At 39.4% G+C, this 17,391-nt stretch overlaps 1 protein-coding gene across 1 annotated transcript in view; it reads left to right on the top strand.

Moving 5' to 3' along the window:
• The first annotated feature begins 7,932 nt into the window (after positions 1-7,932).
• The window catches only part of snap91a (synaptosome associated protein 91a), an 81,650-nt gene continuing 72,191 nt past the window's right edge, over positions 7,933-17,391 (top strand). Inside the window, 1 exon segment of the mRNA XM_088929923.1 lies at positions 7,933-8,921. Coding sequence (XP_088786049.1) covers positions 8,792-8,921 — 130 coding nt within the window. The 5' untranslated portion in view covers positions 7,933-8,791.

The raw sequence follows: 17,391 nt of genomic DNA, 5'->3' as shown, positions 1-17,391 counted from the left end.
TCAAATAAGTCTTTTTAATTCCAGTCTATGTATTGTATTAAGCACACATAATTTAAACAATTTAAAATTGTTTAAAATATGTGTATAAAGGAAAGAGGGAGATGTTTATTAAATGTAAATACTGCACCCACGAACAGATAAAACCAGCCGCGCCAGTGCAAGACGTCTTGGGCTGAGGAAGTCCTTAAATTCAATCTACACGCTTCACTCTAATTACACACGGCAGGATTCTGAAGAAGTAATGAGTAATGGCATTAATATTCAAATGAAAAAAGCCTCTTGTATTCCTTGTACAGCACTTATGTGGTAAATGTCAACCTTATACCCTAAGGCTGGGATCACTCTTCAAGGTACTGTACTGTATATACTGTACCAATAAAAGACAAAAAACATTTTTACTGGGATATTGATAGTGATTACTTACCATATATTATGGTACTTCCCATCATCCACTTGCACTGATTGAAAATGGACAATCAAGTTCTTCAGAAAGTTTTTATTTTGATGGTAGTTAAATAATGTGTTAGCACGTGTACAGATTGTGAGAATGTTTACTGTTCTGAGATATTTTTTCTTTGACATAAAGTTTATTTTGATAGAAAAAAAAATTATTTACCATAATATAATTTCTTCATGCTCAGAGCCTGGGAGCAGCACAGACAGGGAGAGCTGCGCTCGTCACATACAGGACACACCCTTTACTGTGCATCTTCACCAGTAGGGATTGCAAGTCATTTTGGACCAGTGCATCTGCCAAATGAATAAACGCGAACCTTTCAAATGAGTCATTCAACCTGTCACACTGGTAAAAGAGATTTGTAATAGCTGTGTAATTAAACGAGTTATTAGTCTTGGGGAGATATGCCCAAAACAAAGTTGTGTAATGCATTATTTTCTTAAGAGATGCCCTTATCTGCTGCAACGTACAACATGTACACTTACATAAAGTAAACAGAAATAAGAAGTCATCCATACTATATACAACAGAGAAATATAAAACATAAAAATGCAAATCACCAGGAAACAGTGAGACAAGAACACATTAGAAGTGGTATACCTGGATGGTATAGAAAGAAAACAACATCCATTGTGTTTAGAAAAATGGATCTTTAAATATCTGGTTCTGTGAATTTAACTTTTGAATGTTAATTAAAGATGATAAATCTGATTTTACCATCAGAAACCCTTCACCACTAATCCAATCCTCTCCAGCGGCCAACTGAGGAATCCTACTCCGTTGGGCCCCTTAAGCAAGGCCTTTAACCCCAACTGCTCCAGGGGCGCCGCATAAAAGGCTGACCCTGCGCTCTGACCCCAAGCTTCTCTCCCTGTCTGTGTCTCATGGAGAGCAAGTTGGGGTTTGCGAAAAAAGACAAATTCCTAATACAAGAAATTGTATATGGCCAATAAAGTCATGTTATCTCTCTCTTAAATACGATCTTATCTCTCAATTACACAACTGGGTGGCCGTTTGCAAGAATTAGAAGGAGTATAGCGCCCTCTAGCTGTAACTGCAGGCCTTTGCTTTCCTAGCCTGCAGTGACATCAGAAAGCCCCATACAGATACAGTACTATTGAAAAGTTGAGAAAAAAACAAACTCGTTGCTCGAAATAGTGCAGTAGAACTTAATTACAGCAATCAGTTAAAATTATTATAAACTCAATGCTGCAGAAACCTTCTGTTCTCAAAAAGTTCAGGTGATTGTACGCCAGGACCATCACGCATCATTCCGCCCATAATTAAATATTCAGTATTCACAAGCGCGAAGTTTAGCGATTAACGTTAAATTTTTGTGAGTGGAGGTAATATGGATAAAAGTCCGTTTTTGTGGTTATTTAAATGGTAGTATTACATCTGAAGAAAAATCAAGAAGGTATCTACGAAATTCTTTCAGGTAAGACCGTAAAATATTGTAACGCAACGGGGGCTCAGGCGGGCGCCCTTGCCGCATCAGGTCGGCCCCGCACTGTCCGGGGCTCGAACCCGCGACTTCCGCATCTCTCTGCAGCGACCTCGCCCGGTGAGCTAAAGAGAGATCTCTCTACAGCCCTGTAGCTGTAGTCCTGCTATCACAGGGAAGGGCGGTGACGTCACCTGCTCTGGTACGCCGGCTCTTACACAGTACCTGTCGGCCGTAAGCGTTACAATATTATACGTATACAATATAAGGCATCACACACCAGTTGGAAGGTACAGCAGATATTGCTGTAATAAATATTGTAGGCACATATACATTCAGTTCATGATTTTCTAAATTAACATATAGATAAATAATAGAATAACATCACGAAATGGGTTAGACATACTCTGCAATGAAATATTTTACACGATTTGTGTGTTTAATAAACATTTGTTAAACTAGCAGCCACAGTGATTACTGAACCATTGCCAAGATGTTTTTTTTTTAATGCTGTTACAAATGTTTGGCTACAAAAATGGTGAATAACAGGAATTGCGGCTAAATCAATAAATAAAATAAGTGATCATAACCCCCAACTTCTAATGATTTCTCCAAGAGTATACCCGAGTAGTTGGTATAGTTAGAGGGATGTGAATTATTTTTTTCTCTGGGATAGCTTTGGTGAAAAGAGTAATACTTCACTTGATGAAACAAACAAGATAATATATCTTTATTGGCCATTTACAATTTCTTGCATTAGGAATTTGCCTTTTTGCATACCCCAGCTTGCTCTCCATAAGACACACAAGCAGGGAGAGAGAAGCTTAGGGTCAGCCATTTATACAGCACCCCTGGAGCAGTTGGGGGTTAAGGGCCTTGCTCAGGGGCCCAACAGAAGAGGATTCCCCTGCCAGCCACAGGATACTAACCGGCAGCCTGCCAGCCACAGGCGCAGATCCTTAGCCACAGAGCCACCGCTCTGTCCGTTATTTATTTGTTATTTATTAACAATGCCAGTGACACAGTACACTGCACACAACATAAACACACGTTTCTATACTGTATGTATATAGTATGTACAGACAAAGCATTTCAGAGACCTATGTCTACCCAGAAACCCCCAGACTGCTGCCAAGTATTTGACTCTTAAGTAACAGCTACAGAGGCCACACTAAGAGATAAGCTGCTTCCTAAACGAAATGCAATAAAACCTGCAGTTAAAGCTCTCTCTCTGCAAACCTGGATTTCCTAAAATGAATGGGGGCCTTTCTCCCCATTCTAAAAACGCACCCACCAACAGGAAAGGCTGTTTTTAACTAAAGTATTTTTGACTCAGGAAATCCAACTTCCCTAAAAAGACAGAGTAGCAAGTTCTCTTTAGTAAGCTTCAAATACTTGGTTCCAATCAGATCTTTTCACAACCACAAGCTTCAAGTTCCATCTCCTCCTGTCTCCTCTCTCTTTTGTGGTCTTTTCTATTCCCACTTCTTTCCTTTCTGTCCTAATCTGATCTTATATGGTGTCTTTTTGGACACTTATTCATTTCCCCAGAACTTAATTTACTAAGGTAAAGTTTATGATTGCTTTGATCACAGACTCTGGACCCCTCTGCATCTCAGCAAATATCCATGTTGCTTTGAAGCTGGAAATGTTTACACAGCCAGGTGTTACTCACTTTATCTAAACTCTTAATGATACTTCCTAATCACCTATCGCTATAACAATACTTTGATTGCTGGAACAAAGCAGGCAGTACTGTGGTGCAGTGGTTAGCACTGCTGCCACTCAGGGCTAGAGCCCTGGGTTAAATTCCTGGGGTGCTATCTGTGTGGAGTTTGTATGATCTCCCTGTGTTTGTGTGGGTTTTCGTCAGGTGCTCTGGTTTCTTCGCAAAAGTATGCTGGTAGGTTAATTGGCTTGAGTAAAATTGGTCCTGGTGTGAGTATGTCTGTATATGCTCGATTATAGACTGATGTCCCATCTAGAGTGTTTCCTGCCTTGTGTATGTTGCTTGCCAGGTTAGGCTCCGGCAACTCCCATGAGCCTGTACTGGATAATTGGATTAGAAAATGGATGGATGGAACAAAAACTGACTTGCTGAAGAATGTACTTGTTTTCTTCTGCTCCTCTCAGCCTTCTCAGTGACCTCATTTCCACTGTGACAGATAGAGTATTTCTGCTTTATTTTTTTTAGTTTTGCATTTTCAGTTTTGCTTGTGCTTTGCACTTCATTTCAACTGTGATGTAATTACCTTAAAACAACACTCCCATTGTTTTATCATAATACACCCCATCACACAAAACAAGTTATTTCCTTTCTAATGATTGATTTTATAGAATTATCCAAATAATTGGTTACAAATGCTTACAAAAAAAAATCAGTGAGAAATGACAAATAATAGTGATTTAGTAGGGGAAGAGTACTTGCAAGTTGAACATGCAAAGGTAGTGTTTGCAAGAATACAGTAAGAGCAATACAGTTTCATTAGTTTTTAATCACACAGAAACAATGCCATGACTCAATAAAACAGAGAGGACAGGATACAGTATACTGTATATGGGCTGCTGTCAGAAAAGGCATGACGTGAACTTTCAAAGACATTGAGTTTCCATACAACTATCAGTAGACTGTAAGATTCTTAAGAATTGAAAGGACCTGTGATGAGAAGATCATCCAATTTTGATCAATTTTGAAGGATAATTTCTGTACAGCAGATGATATGGCTGACTATACATTTGGGCATCAGGAAGGACCCATAAAAACTATTACTATCACAGAAACCCCTGCACTGGTAACACCATTTCATTACTCAGAGTTGGCAACAATCATGATGGTACTGTAATTTACACATTAGCATGGACAACAGTTCCCAAGATGTTTGCTAACATAGGAGTTTTTAGATGAATTATTTTCCTGTCTCTTGTTACTTTTTTAATACAATCAAGACAGTGTATGAATAGTGCTTCTGCTAGCATACTCTGCCATCTGAATGTCTTTAAGCAAGCTAACCAAGGACAGGTATTAAATACTTTTGTAAGGATACCTGACTTGACTGCCCCCTAAACCCTGTAACACATGACTAAGTTTTTCATCAACTCAGTAACCAATGATGAAATCATGTCATAGCTACAACGTTTTAAACAGTCTTACTTATTCTGTCTAATATTTTAATGTGAATCTGGGGTTCTATGTGCATAGTGGTTCAGCATGTTTTTCTCTCTGTTTGCACAATGGTTTAAGTTGGCATCAAAATGAACGTGTATTTAACAGTGTGCATTTCAGCTCTGTCCAAAGCATTGCACCTGAACTATTAAACTGTAATTTCTGTACTGTATATCTACATAAGGGACCTACAGGGCATGATTTCTGCAACATTTTTAATGACATACTATTTAAAGTGTCTAAATATTTAAAGTTCAGGTGGGTAGCTGCGTCAGCATGCATAGGCTGCAAAGGAACATGTAATAGGTTTATTCCATGCTGAAAAAAAGAAGAAAGAAAACAACATTTCGGCCGTGGAGCCTTCTTCAGGTGTGAGAGAGACAAGCTTCTGTTTTGGATTACCCGTTTGGACTTCTACATGGATTGTTCGCCCAGGACTCACTTTCCCTGGACACCTGCACCCCTTGGACACGCCCCCTGTCTCCATACCCTCTCCTCCATGATTTTTTCCCCAGTGTTTCCTCACAAATCTAGATTGTGTCGTCTGCATAGGGCCCGGAAAGAACTGTTTCGTGACAGAATGAAGAGCCAACACCCGGGCTCCGCAGACGGCACATTGGCAAGCCTGGACTTCATCCTTTTTATTTTTCATTTTTGTTTAGGGCTTCGGAGCCGCCCTGGAAAGGAGGGGGGGTACTGTCATGATCGCTACTCCTCCTCTTAAGGGCGCTCCAGCCTTTCCTTGTTCTGCCCCATTACCCACACCTGTTCCCTTTTCCTTGTCTCTCTCACACCTGAAGAAGGCTCCACGGCCAAAACGTTGTGTTTTCTTTCTTCTTTTTTTTCCAGCATGTAATAAACCTATTACTTGTTCCTAAATATTTAAAGTGCAGGATGCTCTAGGTGATCAGGTTCTTGCGATTCTGAGGGGGTATGCTGATGGGATAGTCAACTTACTGTATATTTAGGAAATGAAGGCATTGCTAAGTTAAGAAGTTAACATGTGTTAAGAATCTTAACATGTTAAGAACACCCTTTTGGTTGCTAGAAGCTAATTAATCAGATGATCTCATCCAGCCATTTCTTAAAATAAGTGAGAGTATTGGTTTCAACAAAGTGACTGAGTAGCCTGTTACAGACCTCTGGAAGCTTTTGTGATAAAAAGTCTTTTGTGCCTCATACGACCATCAGAAGGTTTACAGGAGAGAGGAAGTTAATCATTAGAGTTCTTTAAAGAATCAACAGCAGCTGTCACGAAACAGTTCTTTCCGGGCCCTATGCAGACGACACAATCCGGATTTGTGAGGAAACACTGGGGACAAAATCATGGATGAGAGGGTATGGAGACAGGGGGTGTGTCCAAGGGGTGCAGGTGTCCAGGGGAAGTGAGTCCAGGGCGAACAATCCATGTAGAAGTCCAAACGGGAAACCAAAACAGAAGCAAAAGTCCATGGCCAGGCGATCCATCCGGGGGATAAAGAACGGGAACCGGGTCGGAACCGGCAGGGGGGATCAGAAACAGAAAGTTAAAATCATAACGGAGCCAGACACAGCAGGACCCAGGCTCTCACAAAACGGGATTCAATGAAGAGCCTCGAATGACGTCTGCATCTGGATTTTAAGGGGAAACAGAAGAGGGGCTGGAATAAGGAACAGGTGCGGGTAATGGGGCAGAACAAGGAAGGGCTGGAGCGCCCTTAAGAGGAGGAGTAGTGATTGTGACAGCAGCAACAGACACAAAAAACATAGAATATGGTATGTATATGTAGATTTTCATGAAGCTTTGATGACGTTCCTCATTAAAAGATTAATTATTAAACTGAAGCCATTAGTCATTCAAGGTAAGGCATGTCTTTCAATTAAGATGTGGTTAATAGGAAACTGAATACAGAAAAGGAATGAATGCTTAAATTGTGGTGATATAATTAGCTGAGTACCACAGGGATCTGTACTAGTACCATTGTTCTTCATAGTTAATATAAATTATCTACATTCTAGTGTACTTACTAAACTAGTCACATTTACAGATGAGCCCAACATATGAATATTTGCAAACATTCCAGAGGAAGTTCAAAAAGACTTGGACAAAATTCAGGAATGAATCTCATAAAGATCTAACAGATTAAATTTAATGAAGACAAGTGCTTAGTGTAGCACAAAAATAAAATATAGATATACTGTAAGATACGAAACACTAAATTTGAAGAAGTTATGAAAAAATGTAGACGTCTACATTTACACATCTAGACAATGTGGAGAACCAATAAAAAGAGCTACGGTACTGTATATGAGAAAATATACTACTTTATTGCATGCTGTCCTAGAAATGTATTAACTCATACATAATATTGTCAGTCCATTCCCGCAGGAATGAACACAACTACACCAGAAACTACAACTATACCTTGAGGCACACAGCTGACTCCAAGCAAACGCACCGGATGGGTCGAATAGCCTCCAGTATCTTGCAACATTTTACAGTACTGTACGTTCTTACTTGCACCTCGGTCTAGGGGAAAGGGGCTGGAAAACTTTGTGATGTACAATGGTTATTCTGTTAATATAAAGGTGTATTATATTTTTGCAAAATAATATACACATATATATATATACCCTTTACGATTTGAACGGTCCAGGTGATTCGTCCATATACTTAAAATAAATTGCGCAATGTAATATTCTTTGACCCACTACATACAGAGCCCATAACGCACCTTAAAGACAAAGGGCTCCTCTCGGCTCGGCTGAGTACTGTCCTTTGGCAAGCGCCTGTGTGACACAACTCCCCTTTAAGAGTGCGGTATGGGGTGTGTGAGGCGGGGGGGATGCTACCGGTTTGTTAATGTCGTGTCACCTGACTCCATGTGAACACAGAAGTGGGGGGAGGAGAGAATTAAAAAAAATAAAGGGATCTACAGATTCAATCCAACATCACCATCTTTCACATCCTCTGCATCTAGCATCACTCCCAAGTAGATAGGAGAACAGAGGAGAGAGAAACGACCATTTGCATCCCGCAGGAGAAGGGGAAAGGCGATGAGAGGTGTCTAGCGATTAAGACATGATACATTAAAAACAGGACGGTGGATGGAAGATTAATCCCGCACTCAGAGGAGGACGCGACTGGCCGAGTGTCACCCAGATACAGAACCGTCATCACCAGGCTGTCCAAAGACTATCCATTTTTTTCACTTTTTGCATACATTTCATGGAAAGGGTTTTTATCATTAATTATTTAAAGCAGTTGATTACATTTCTACAGGAAAATACGCCTGGGTATGTAAGGAAGACGGAATAAAAGGCATTAGGCAATTAGTATTGAAGAAATACATCGGGGTGTCGCATGCTTACGAAATTAATTCCCTGGTTTATATATCATAAAGGAAAGAAATCGCTTTTTACTGCTAGCGAGGTCATTGCGAGAAGAAAACGATTAGCATTTGGTAGATTGAACGGTATAAAGAGACACAAAGAGGAATACATGCCCGTTTATGATTATCCATGTTAGGCAATTTATATAAAATAATTTCTTGTCGACGGTGGGAAAATACAAATTAAATTCTTGTGGCTTATAAGACCTTCGGTTTTCGTATTTTTTTATAGCAGTACCCTGAAACGGTAGCCAAAGGACAGCCGTTAAAATCGCGAGAGAGATACCCATTTCTTGGTTAAACCGCTGTTTCCCTGCTGCGAGATTAATTCTTGAGGTTGTAGCTCCGGAAAGAAGATGTCGGGGCAGACTCTGACGGATCGCATTGCCGCCGCTCAGTACAGCGTTACGGGATCAGCTGTTGCCCGAGCTGTCTGCAAAGCCACCACTCATGAGGTGATGGGACCCAAGAAAAAACACCTGGACTGTAAGTTCGCCTTCTTGTGCCTTTGAATTATTGCGCAGGATTGATTGTGATTTTAACGGTTAACGTTTGGGATGTAGTCACACGGACATGACTGTGGGGCAGTTGCAGTCCTGTGTGCGGTTGAAACGTGAGAAACATGATGTGTGTGCGTACTCGGTATTGCCCTCCTTCCCGAAAGACATACTCGCATTCAAGGTCCTAACCTCTACTGGCATGTAAAAATACAGGCCCCAGCTACTGTATGTGCTGGGGTGTTTCTTCACATAGCAGCTCAGCCCCCCACTGTAAGAAGTAATTTGATCCCTTGTCCCAGAGAATCCTGCTCTAGTAGGTTTTAGGGGTCATTCTAAATCTAATGTTCCCTAAGACTCATAACACTTGTACATTACAGATCATTGAAGCAAGTAGTCTAGTTTGTTCGGTTGAGGGAACTCAGGTGGCCCTTAAAGGCTCATTATTTTGGTTTCAACTGATCAATCAATTGCTTCATTTAACAGATCTCCTGTGGAAATGATCACAGTCAAATTATCAGTTCTCACAGGCCTTTAGAAATCTGCATTTTATTCCTTCACTATAAAACCTGTGGGACTGGGGCTGGTGACTCTGCGGTTCGCTTTAGGCCTTTGTTAGTCCTGCACAGCCATATTCCAACCAAAAGCAGGTTTCTGGCTGGTATGATGACCTCATCAGGTTTTCCTCTACTGATGGGATCCTCTCTGACTGACTCATGGCGAAGAGTAATTAGGCCCCCAGTCATGTGCCCGCCCCATAGGGGGGAAAAAACGACAGAAAAAAAACGCTTGCCCTTTTCCTGTTTTCTCAGCAATCCTCGGAATACCCTTTGGAACCTGCCTTACTAGGGGAGCAATTTTGACATCTTAGAAGTGAGTGTGAACCTGGAAAAAAACATGCTAGCAAGTATGGGCTAGCACAGGCTGCCATATAAGAAGGTGATAAGTCATTAAGATCTGTAAAAGGTCAATGGTGAAAGGTGTCTCTATTGTATTAGGACACTTACACAACAGATGTCTGTGCTTCAAGATTGACAGAACAGTCTCCATAATATAGATTACTGAGTCAAAGCAACTCTGTTACAAAAGGGAGGGTGTTATGTAATAGTTCAGCTGCAGCATGCTCTGCTGTCATCCTACAAATAAAAAAAAAAGAAACTGGATTTTTGCCATATCTACCAATCAAGAATGCATCGCTAATCTGCATTGTGTTGCGGACTTTATCGCTTGAAATGAATGGCACAAAATAGATTGTTTTGCCTGCCATTAAGATATTTAACAAGGTTTTAAAAATCAGTGGTTGTGATTTCTGTTCTTCTAGTGGAGAGAAAACATAGTAGATTCTGTTCAAAATGATGAATAATGTTTTACCAGGTACACTGTAATTAGGCTGGTGAAGGGGGAAGCTGTATATGAGCCCTGCAAGCCAAAGACATCTGTTAAATAACTCCTCCTTCTTCATCTGTAAAATAAGCAGGTCTCTTAAAACTGGATTTATTATTATTTATGTGTTTGAAGCTTGAACTTCTTGCCATGTACCGTTAACACAGCCATAAGCACTGTGGAGCTTCCTGTTCCTTATTTGATCTCACTGCCTATTACAGGAGCTGTTTTAAGAGGCATTTGTATTGGTTTTATTTCAGCAAGTAATTTTGGGGGCTTAGAATTCTTTTACAAGAATGTAACTTTGCAGAGATGTTGTCAAAAAGATCATTTAGCTGTGCTCAACTACCTTACTGACTGCAGGAAACTACAGTATATATGCTCTTCAGACACGAAGATAATAAATACAGTGGGGGTGACCTGGAATTGTACAATAAGACTAAAGCACTCGATTCCACTGTGCAGAAAGTAGAGCAGATCATCAAAACAGGATTACAGGGCTACCAGTTACTGCACATGCAATTTCAAGATAAGGTTTTCTGAAATAATGTATTAATTACTTGAAAGACAAAATCCATTTAGATCAGAGGTGACACATCTCTAAAACAGGTTTTGGCTGTAATACAGGGGCACTGCACATCTGCAGTGTTCAAATTAACAACCCGGTGAGCAACCTTCTGTGGTTCTTTGGAGACGTACTGCAATTCAGTAAGATTTTCTTTATGTTCTGTTCATTGCAAATTTGTGGTAATCTGTTATAATTACATAATTATAATTGGTGGTGTGGTGGTTAGCATTACTTCCTTGCAGCGCTGGGGTCCTGGCTTCAATTCCTGGAGTGTATCTCCAGCCCTGCGAGGGACAGGTGTCCTTTCCAGGGTGTATCCCACCTTTTTCCTCTGCTTGTGAGGATCAGCTCTGGCTCCCCAGTGACCCTGTATTCGATAAAGTGGTTATAATACGGATGGATATAATTATGTATAGAATTCTTATGGTCTATCATTTTATTATTACTGAATAGAGTTGGCAGTGTGTTATCTAAGTTTTTGCTTATCCGGCTTTACTTGCATTTTGTCCTTTTTAAAATGAAAGTCTGGCATGATATTATGTACTGAAACTATTTTTTTTATTACTGATGTCTGTTGTATGGGGATTCAATGTATATCAAGAGGCATTTGAAACTCAGTGCCACTGGTTCCAATACTCATTTGTTGCTTTTTAATGTCTCTCTGTGTAATTTTCTGGTTGAGAGGCTCCACTACATGCACGTTAAAATAGTTTTGAAAGATGGATGGGTTTGAATTGTAATTCTGTTTTATCACAGACTTCTGCAGTTTATATAAAAGAGAATGTACTGTAATTGTATCTGTTAATGCAGTAAAGAAACCACTATCTTTGATCCGTTGGTTGGATTGTGTTGCTATTAAAATAGCTGATTCAGAAACGTCCACAATTTTATATCCCTTTACTATTAAAATGAGCATTTAGAGGAACTGAGACTTCAAAATATTCATTACCTTACCTGCATCAGATTTATGTTACTTTCTGTCTTTATACGAACTCTGATAACTAAGTAACAGGATGGGTTAAGTAATCATCTGCAGGCCACAATTCCTTTGTGTGTACTCTCAATATTCTGAGTGGTTGTAAACTGGAGTTTTTCCTAGCATATAGTTAATGCAGTGTTCTAGTGTTCTTGCTGTTTTTTCACCCATTTTCTTCTCCTGCTATTTCTCAGATTTTTTTATTTATGAACTATACTTTTATAGGACAATTATGGCTTGTTGTCTCTGAACTATACCATTAGCAGAGATGCATTTTCAGTTTTGTCAGCATTCCCTCTATTTAGTCTAAGTGCCATTAAGTGGATTCTTATGTGTGTCAGCTCATTACCAAGTGTACCTTAAACTAACTTGAGTATTGATGAAAAACACAGAAAGTAAAACTTTGCAAACTTGTCTTTTTATATCACAAATGAATTCTGTAGGCTGTTCTTAGAGAAAAGAGAAAACGCAGAAAAGAACAAAACTATGAAAGTTTCTTCTTTTTAGTCTGCAGCTCATCTTTTCTCTGCATTTTTATTGAAATTGTTTTGAACAGCATCTGTATGTTGTTTCAACTGGGGGAAAAATGGAACTTGAAATTGTCATCTCGATGGGTGTTGTTTGTACTGTATTTTAAAGGGAAAAATGGGCTAAAAATTGCCAAAAAATATTTTATACTTTTCATATTTAATGCATTTTCCATTTCATTAATATATCATTATATTATATTAAGGTTCTTAAGGCAATACATATTAGTTATTTAAACTGTATGTGGGTTCCACATTTCAGTTTGGAGGAGTTTTAATACATGACAGGGACAGAGAAGCAGATTGTTCCACATCATGATGAATTGTAGAGATCTTCGTTCAATTGCATTAATTCAGAAAATTGTTTCTGCTGCTTCTAAGGTGACTTACAGCACACTACAACATCACCATAAAATAATGTATAGCTGTCCTGAAAAAGGAACAAACAGATCTTTGAATAATTGTGACAGATATCTAGTAAGCAGTGACAAAGCTTCTTTGAAACTTCATGAAAATGTTTTTTTCAAAGCCTAGAAGATGGCTGCATGGAATTATTTGAACAAATAATTGGCATTTTACTACACCTCTACCTGCTTTTGCAATCAGTCTGGTTGTGAGTATTAAAAATTAGAAGCGATTAATTAAGGAATTATTTGTGTTTCATTTCAGAAAGATAATATCAACCACTTTTGGGTCAGGTCTTCACTGTGCAAGCAAATTTAGTTCTTTGTCTCCATGGTTTTCAGATATACTGTACTGACACCCCACTGTGAGATCGCCACACAACTTGACTGAGATGTTTTATATGTGACTAGTTTTACCATATAGATTAATGTTAACATCAAAGAGGGAATTTTAATCTCGCAGGAATCATTTTGTTGTTAGATGTTTCAAATCAATGACCTGAAAGAGACTTGCTAACATGTAGGCGCTTATTAAAATGGATCTGTCGAATGACACCACCTCTTTTTTCTTAGTTCGTGATAGAATTGACACCCTTACTTCTGCAGGTAAATCCCTGTGTCATTTCAGTACCTTGGCAATAAGTGTATTAAGTAGCATTTGAGCAGAAAATTCTGCTGTAGTGTTTGTAGTGATGGTTCATACAGGAATACCTGTACCTGTAAGAAAAAATGTGAAAGATTAACTTATTCTTATAAAGACATATAAACATTACTTGTATAGTAATTAAAAAATAGATTGTAAAACCAAACCTTATATTTTTATAAATCCTTTTAAAAATTCTTTGTCAAAACACAACATTAACCTTTGTTTAGCAAGCAGGAAATTGAAATAAGATGCCATACTCTAGTTTACATCAGATGTCCTCTTTTGTAGTGAGATGGAGGACATAGTATTTAAACTTAAGTATACTATTTTATGGTTCAATCCTGTTAATTACAGTGTGCACCACGGTTAAGATGTTTAATTTATAGCTGCTGGTGTACTGTTAGGGGTGACGTTTTTGCACCTGGGAGAACAGCCTAGCTTTTTCATAGACAATTGATTGGGTGGACCACATTTTCCAGTGCAACCAGTGTTGGAAAACTATTTTCCCTGGACAAGCATTGTGAGTCAGGGAATAGGAAGTTTTCATTGTTTTACAAAAAAGGCAATGTATTAATTTAAAATTAATAGTTTACTGTGTTGCGATGGACAGTTTTCGTGTTTGTTCACAAACTTTATTATTAAATCAAAGAACTGTAAGGTACTCTGTGACTGTTGTCTCCTTGAGCCTTTGTGACATAATAAAGGTTACAAACCTTGAAAATACAAGTCATAGGTTTATTCCATGCTGAAAAAAAGACGAAAGAGAACACAACGTTTCAGCCGTGGAGCCTTCTTTAGGTGTGAGAGAGACAGGGCAGTAGGCAAAGGTAAAGTAGCGGGAGAACAAAGGCTGGGAGGGAGGAGGAGTGAGAGGCGGGAGCAGGGGACAGAAAGAGAGGCCAATCAAGAGGTGTGAAGTCAGAATGGGTGCAGTGAGGTGTGAAATGAAACTTCCAATGAATGGAGAAAATTTAAAAGAACAGTAGTCTGTCGTTAAGGGAAGGGAGAATGTGTGATCCTAACTGCAGAATAATTTTGGTTTCGGTAGTCTTTCTGATGTATGAGTTCGGAAAACCGTCTTTGAGAACACAGACGGAGAGATTAGAGTGGTCGTGGCCGTCAGAGGTGAAATGAGAAACAGTGGGCTTGGAGAGATCTTTAATCTTTACAGCCCTGACGTGTTCTCTGAAACGGTCTCCGAGTCTCCTTCCTGTTTCTCCAATGTAGATGGCTGGGCATTTACTGCAAGAGATCCAGTAAATAAGGTTGCTGGAGGTACAAGATGCTGTCTGGGTGATCTGGAATTGTCCTGAGGGGCCTTGAATGAGTGTGGTGTTAGATGTGTACTTGCAGGTGATACAGCGAGCTCTGTTGCAGGGGAAAGTGTCTGGTGTGGATGGTTGTTGAGGGCAGTCAAGGGAGCTGCGAACAAGGAGGTTACGCAGATTAGGTGGTCGGCGATATGAGATGATAGGGCGATCAGAAAAGAGGGCCCCAGTGGAGGGATCATCCTGTAGGATGGAAAAGTTGTGGTTAATAGTCCTGGGGATAGGAAGTGTGTTCACCAAAGCACCAAAGGAATGTGGTTGTTATGGCAGGAGTTCCTAATCGGGTTGATGGTCCGGGGGTTTTTTTTGGCTCGGGCAAGGGCCCTGTCAATCACACTGCTAGGGTATCCTCTGTTGATGAAAAAGGAGTACATTTTGAGGTCTTGGTTCTCGAAGTCGATGTCGTCGCTGCATAATCGTCGTAGCCTAACAAACTGTGAAAAAGGGAGAGAGTTTTTAGTGTGTTTGGAGTGAAATGAGCTATACAGGAGGTAGCTGTGTGAATCCATGGGTTTGTAATAAACCGAAGTGGAGAGTCGGGGGTAGTTGATGGAGAAGTTAATGTCTAGAAACGGAAGAGTAGTGGTAGATATGTTAACCGTATATTTGAGGGATGGGTGGAAGTTGGTGAAATGGTGCAGGAAGAACTCAAGCTGATCGTTGGAGCATGTGGCGGCACCGACGCAGTCATCAATATATCGTTTGTAGAGGTCAGGGACATAGCCAGTGTAGGAAGCGAAGAAGCGTTCTTCTACCCAGCCGACAAAAATGTTGGCATAGCTGGGTCCCATTCTGGTGCCCATGGCAACTCCACTAACCTGTTGGTAAAAAAGATTATTGAAAGAGAATGCGTTCAGTGTACCCACCTGAACTACTACGACCTTGAAAATATACTTTCTTGCTAGTCCCCAATCCTAGTCACAAAACTGCACATTGATTATACTTCCCTTTATTATTACTGTAAAAATTCTTATAGTGAAAGGTTGCTATACACACTGTTATAACTGAATATAACTTGTATTTTCCAGAAAAAACAGCAGTTTTCCAAAATGCACACCAGATGTAACATTGTTCTGGCTCAGTGTTGTACCTGTTAGAGTAAAAGCATGCCTGGTCCTTATTGCTGTGTTTTACAAAGTTTGTGGCAGCAACCCAAGATAATTAACAATTGGTTCTTGCAAATTCTAAGAGAAATAACAGACATTTCCAGAAGGAAAAAAAGTCTATGAATTTTAAAGATGTTATTTGTGTTTCCCTATAAATGAAGTTTGCAGGACACAGGTGTTTTTCTTGAGCTTGTAGCAGAATTAATTGACCTTTATACGATTTATATAGTGCAAAGCCGTTTATATTGTGTTGCTGAGGAAATGAGCCTATTTGGAGGTATACACAAGTGTCAGATTGAGGCAGCGTAAAGGTTTACTCCAGGGGTTCCAAAATTTGGACCATAGAGTTTAACAAAAAACAGTAAAATTTATGACACATGGCAAACTGAGATCTCCTCCTTACTACAAACTTGAAAATGTTCTGTAAAGTGGCTAAGTACAAGACCCTGAACTCCTCATTGTCTTAGCCATAAAACTGAGGATCATTATCTTGCTACCCCTGAAAGAACAGTGCCTCTTTTCAAAGTCAGAAAAAAGTACATTGATGAAAAATCAATCTCATGACATGCTGTGATGAAACTTGCACTGTAGCAATCTCTTAAGGTAAACTGTAATTTAGCTCTCTGAAGTATTGGGTGCTGCTGCACCTCATTGAATTCTAGCCTGACTGTGACTCAGTAGTTAAGAGTCCCCAGAAGCACACTTGTTGTAGGCTTTTTCAATTTTCTGTCAGCCAAGTGGAAGATAATGTGGTTGGTGCAAGGCGGATTTGTTTTAATCATGACGTTTTGGTTTAATGCATTTAACCATCCTTGATGTTTGGAATTAAGCTGGCTTTTGTAAAGAAATATTTTGCTCAATTTTAAAGTAAAACAGAAAAGTCTTTGTCTTAAAGTATATATTTAAAATGGATTTATGAAGACATTTCTAGAAATTTAAAAATTAAATTACTACAGTTTGAGTGCAGTGAAGCTTTGCTTTGAAATCATGACTGTCTTGGTTGATGGAAAACATTTCAGTTGGTTCAGGTGAAGAGTAATATACCAAAAGCATCATCAAATACCATCAAACACCTTTAGATTGGTTTCCACTAGAAAAATAGACCTTCCAAAAGTTTTTGCTGTTGAGAAAAATGAGCCTTGAGGGTCATGATTGGTCTATCTATACAATATTTGTAGTGCAGTGTAGAACTACAGGCAAAATTAGCTTAAAGCTGAATAGCAGTTGCTGTTAGTAAGCAGAGCTAGTGTATTTTTAATGTTACTCAGCTCCTGCAGCTACTACTCTAGTAGGATGATGCAAGATTACTGCATGCAGCAGATGGGGGGGATCTGCGTTTTGTGGCAGAAGGCAGGAGGTTGCTGTTCAGAAGTAAAACAGAATGTGTTACAGCTACAAGCTACTTATCAGAAAATCTTATAATAAGCAGTGTTCCACAGCAAAACTAATAACTTGTTTCATAAACACTTAAAATGTACAGTAAGGATGCCGTGTGATTTTCAGGGTAGTCCAAGATATTGT

Source organism: Atractosteus spatula, chromosome 2 (genome assembly GCF_055471065.1).
Source record: "Atractosteus spatula isolate fAtrSpa1 chromosome 2, fAtrSpa1.hap1, whole genome shotgun sequence".
Taxonomy (NCBI): Eukaryota; Metazoa; Chordata; class Actinopteri; order Semionotiformes; family Lepisosteidae; genus Atractosteus; species Atractosteus spatula.
Note: the sequence above shows the minus strand (reverse complement) of the source record. Positions and strands in the feature narration are given on the sequence as shown.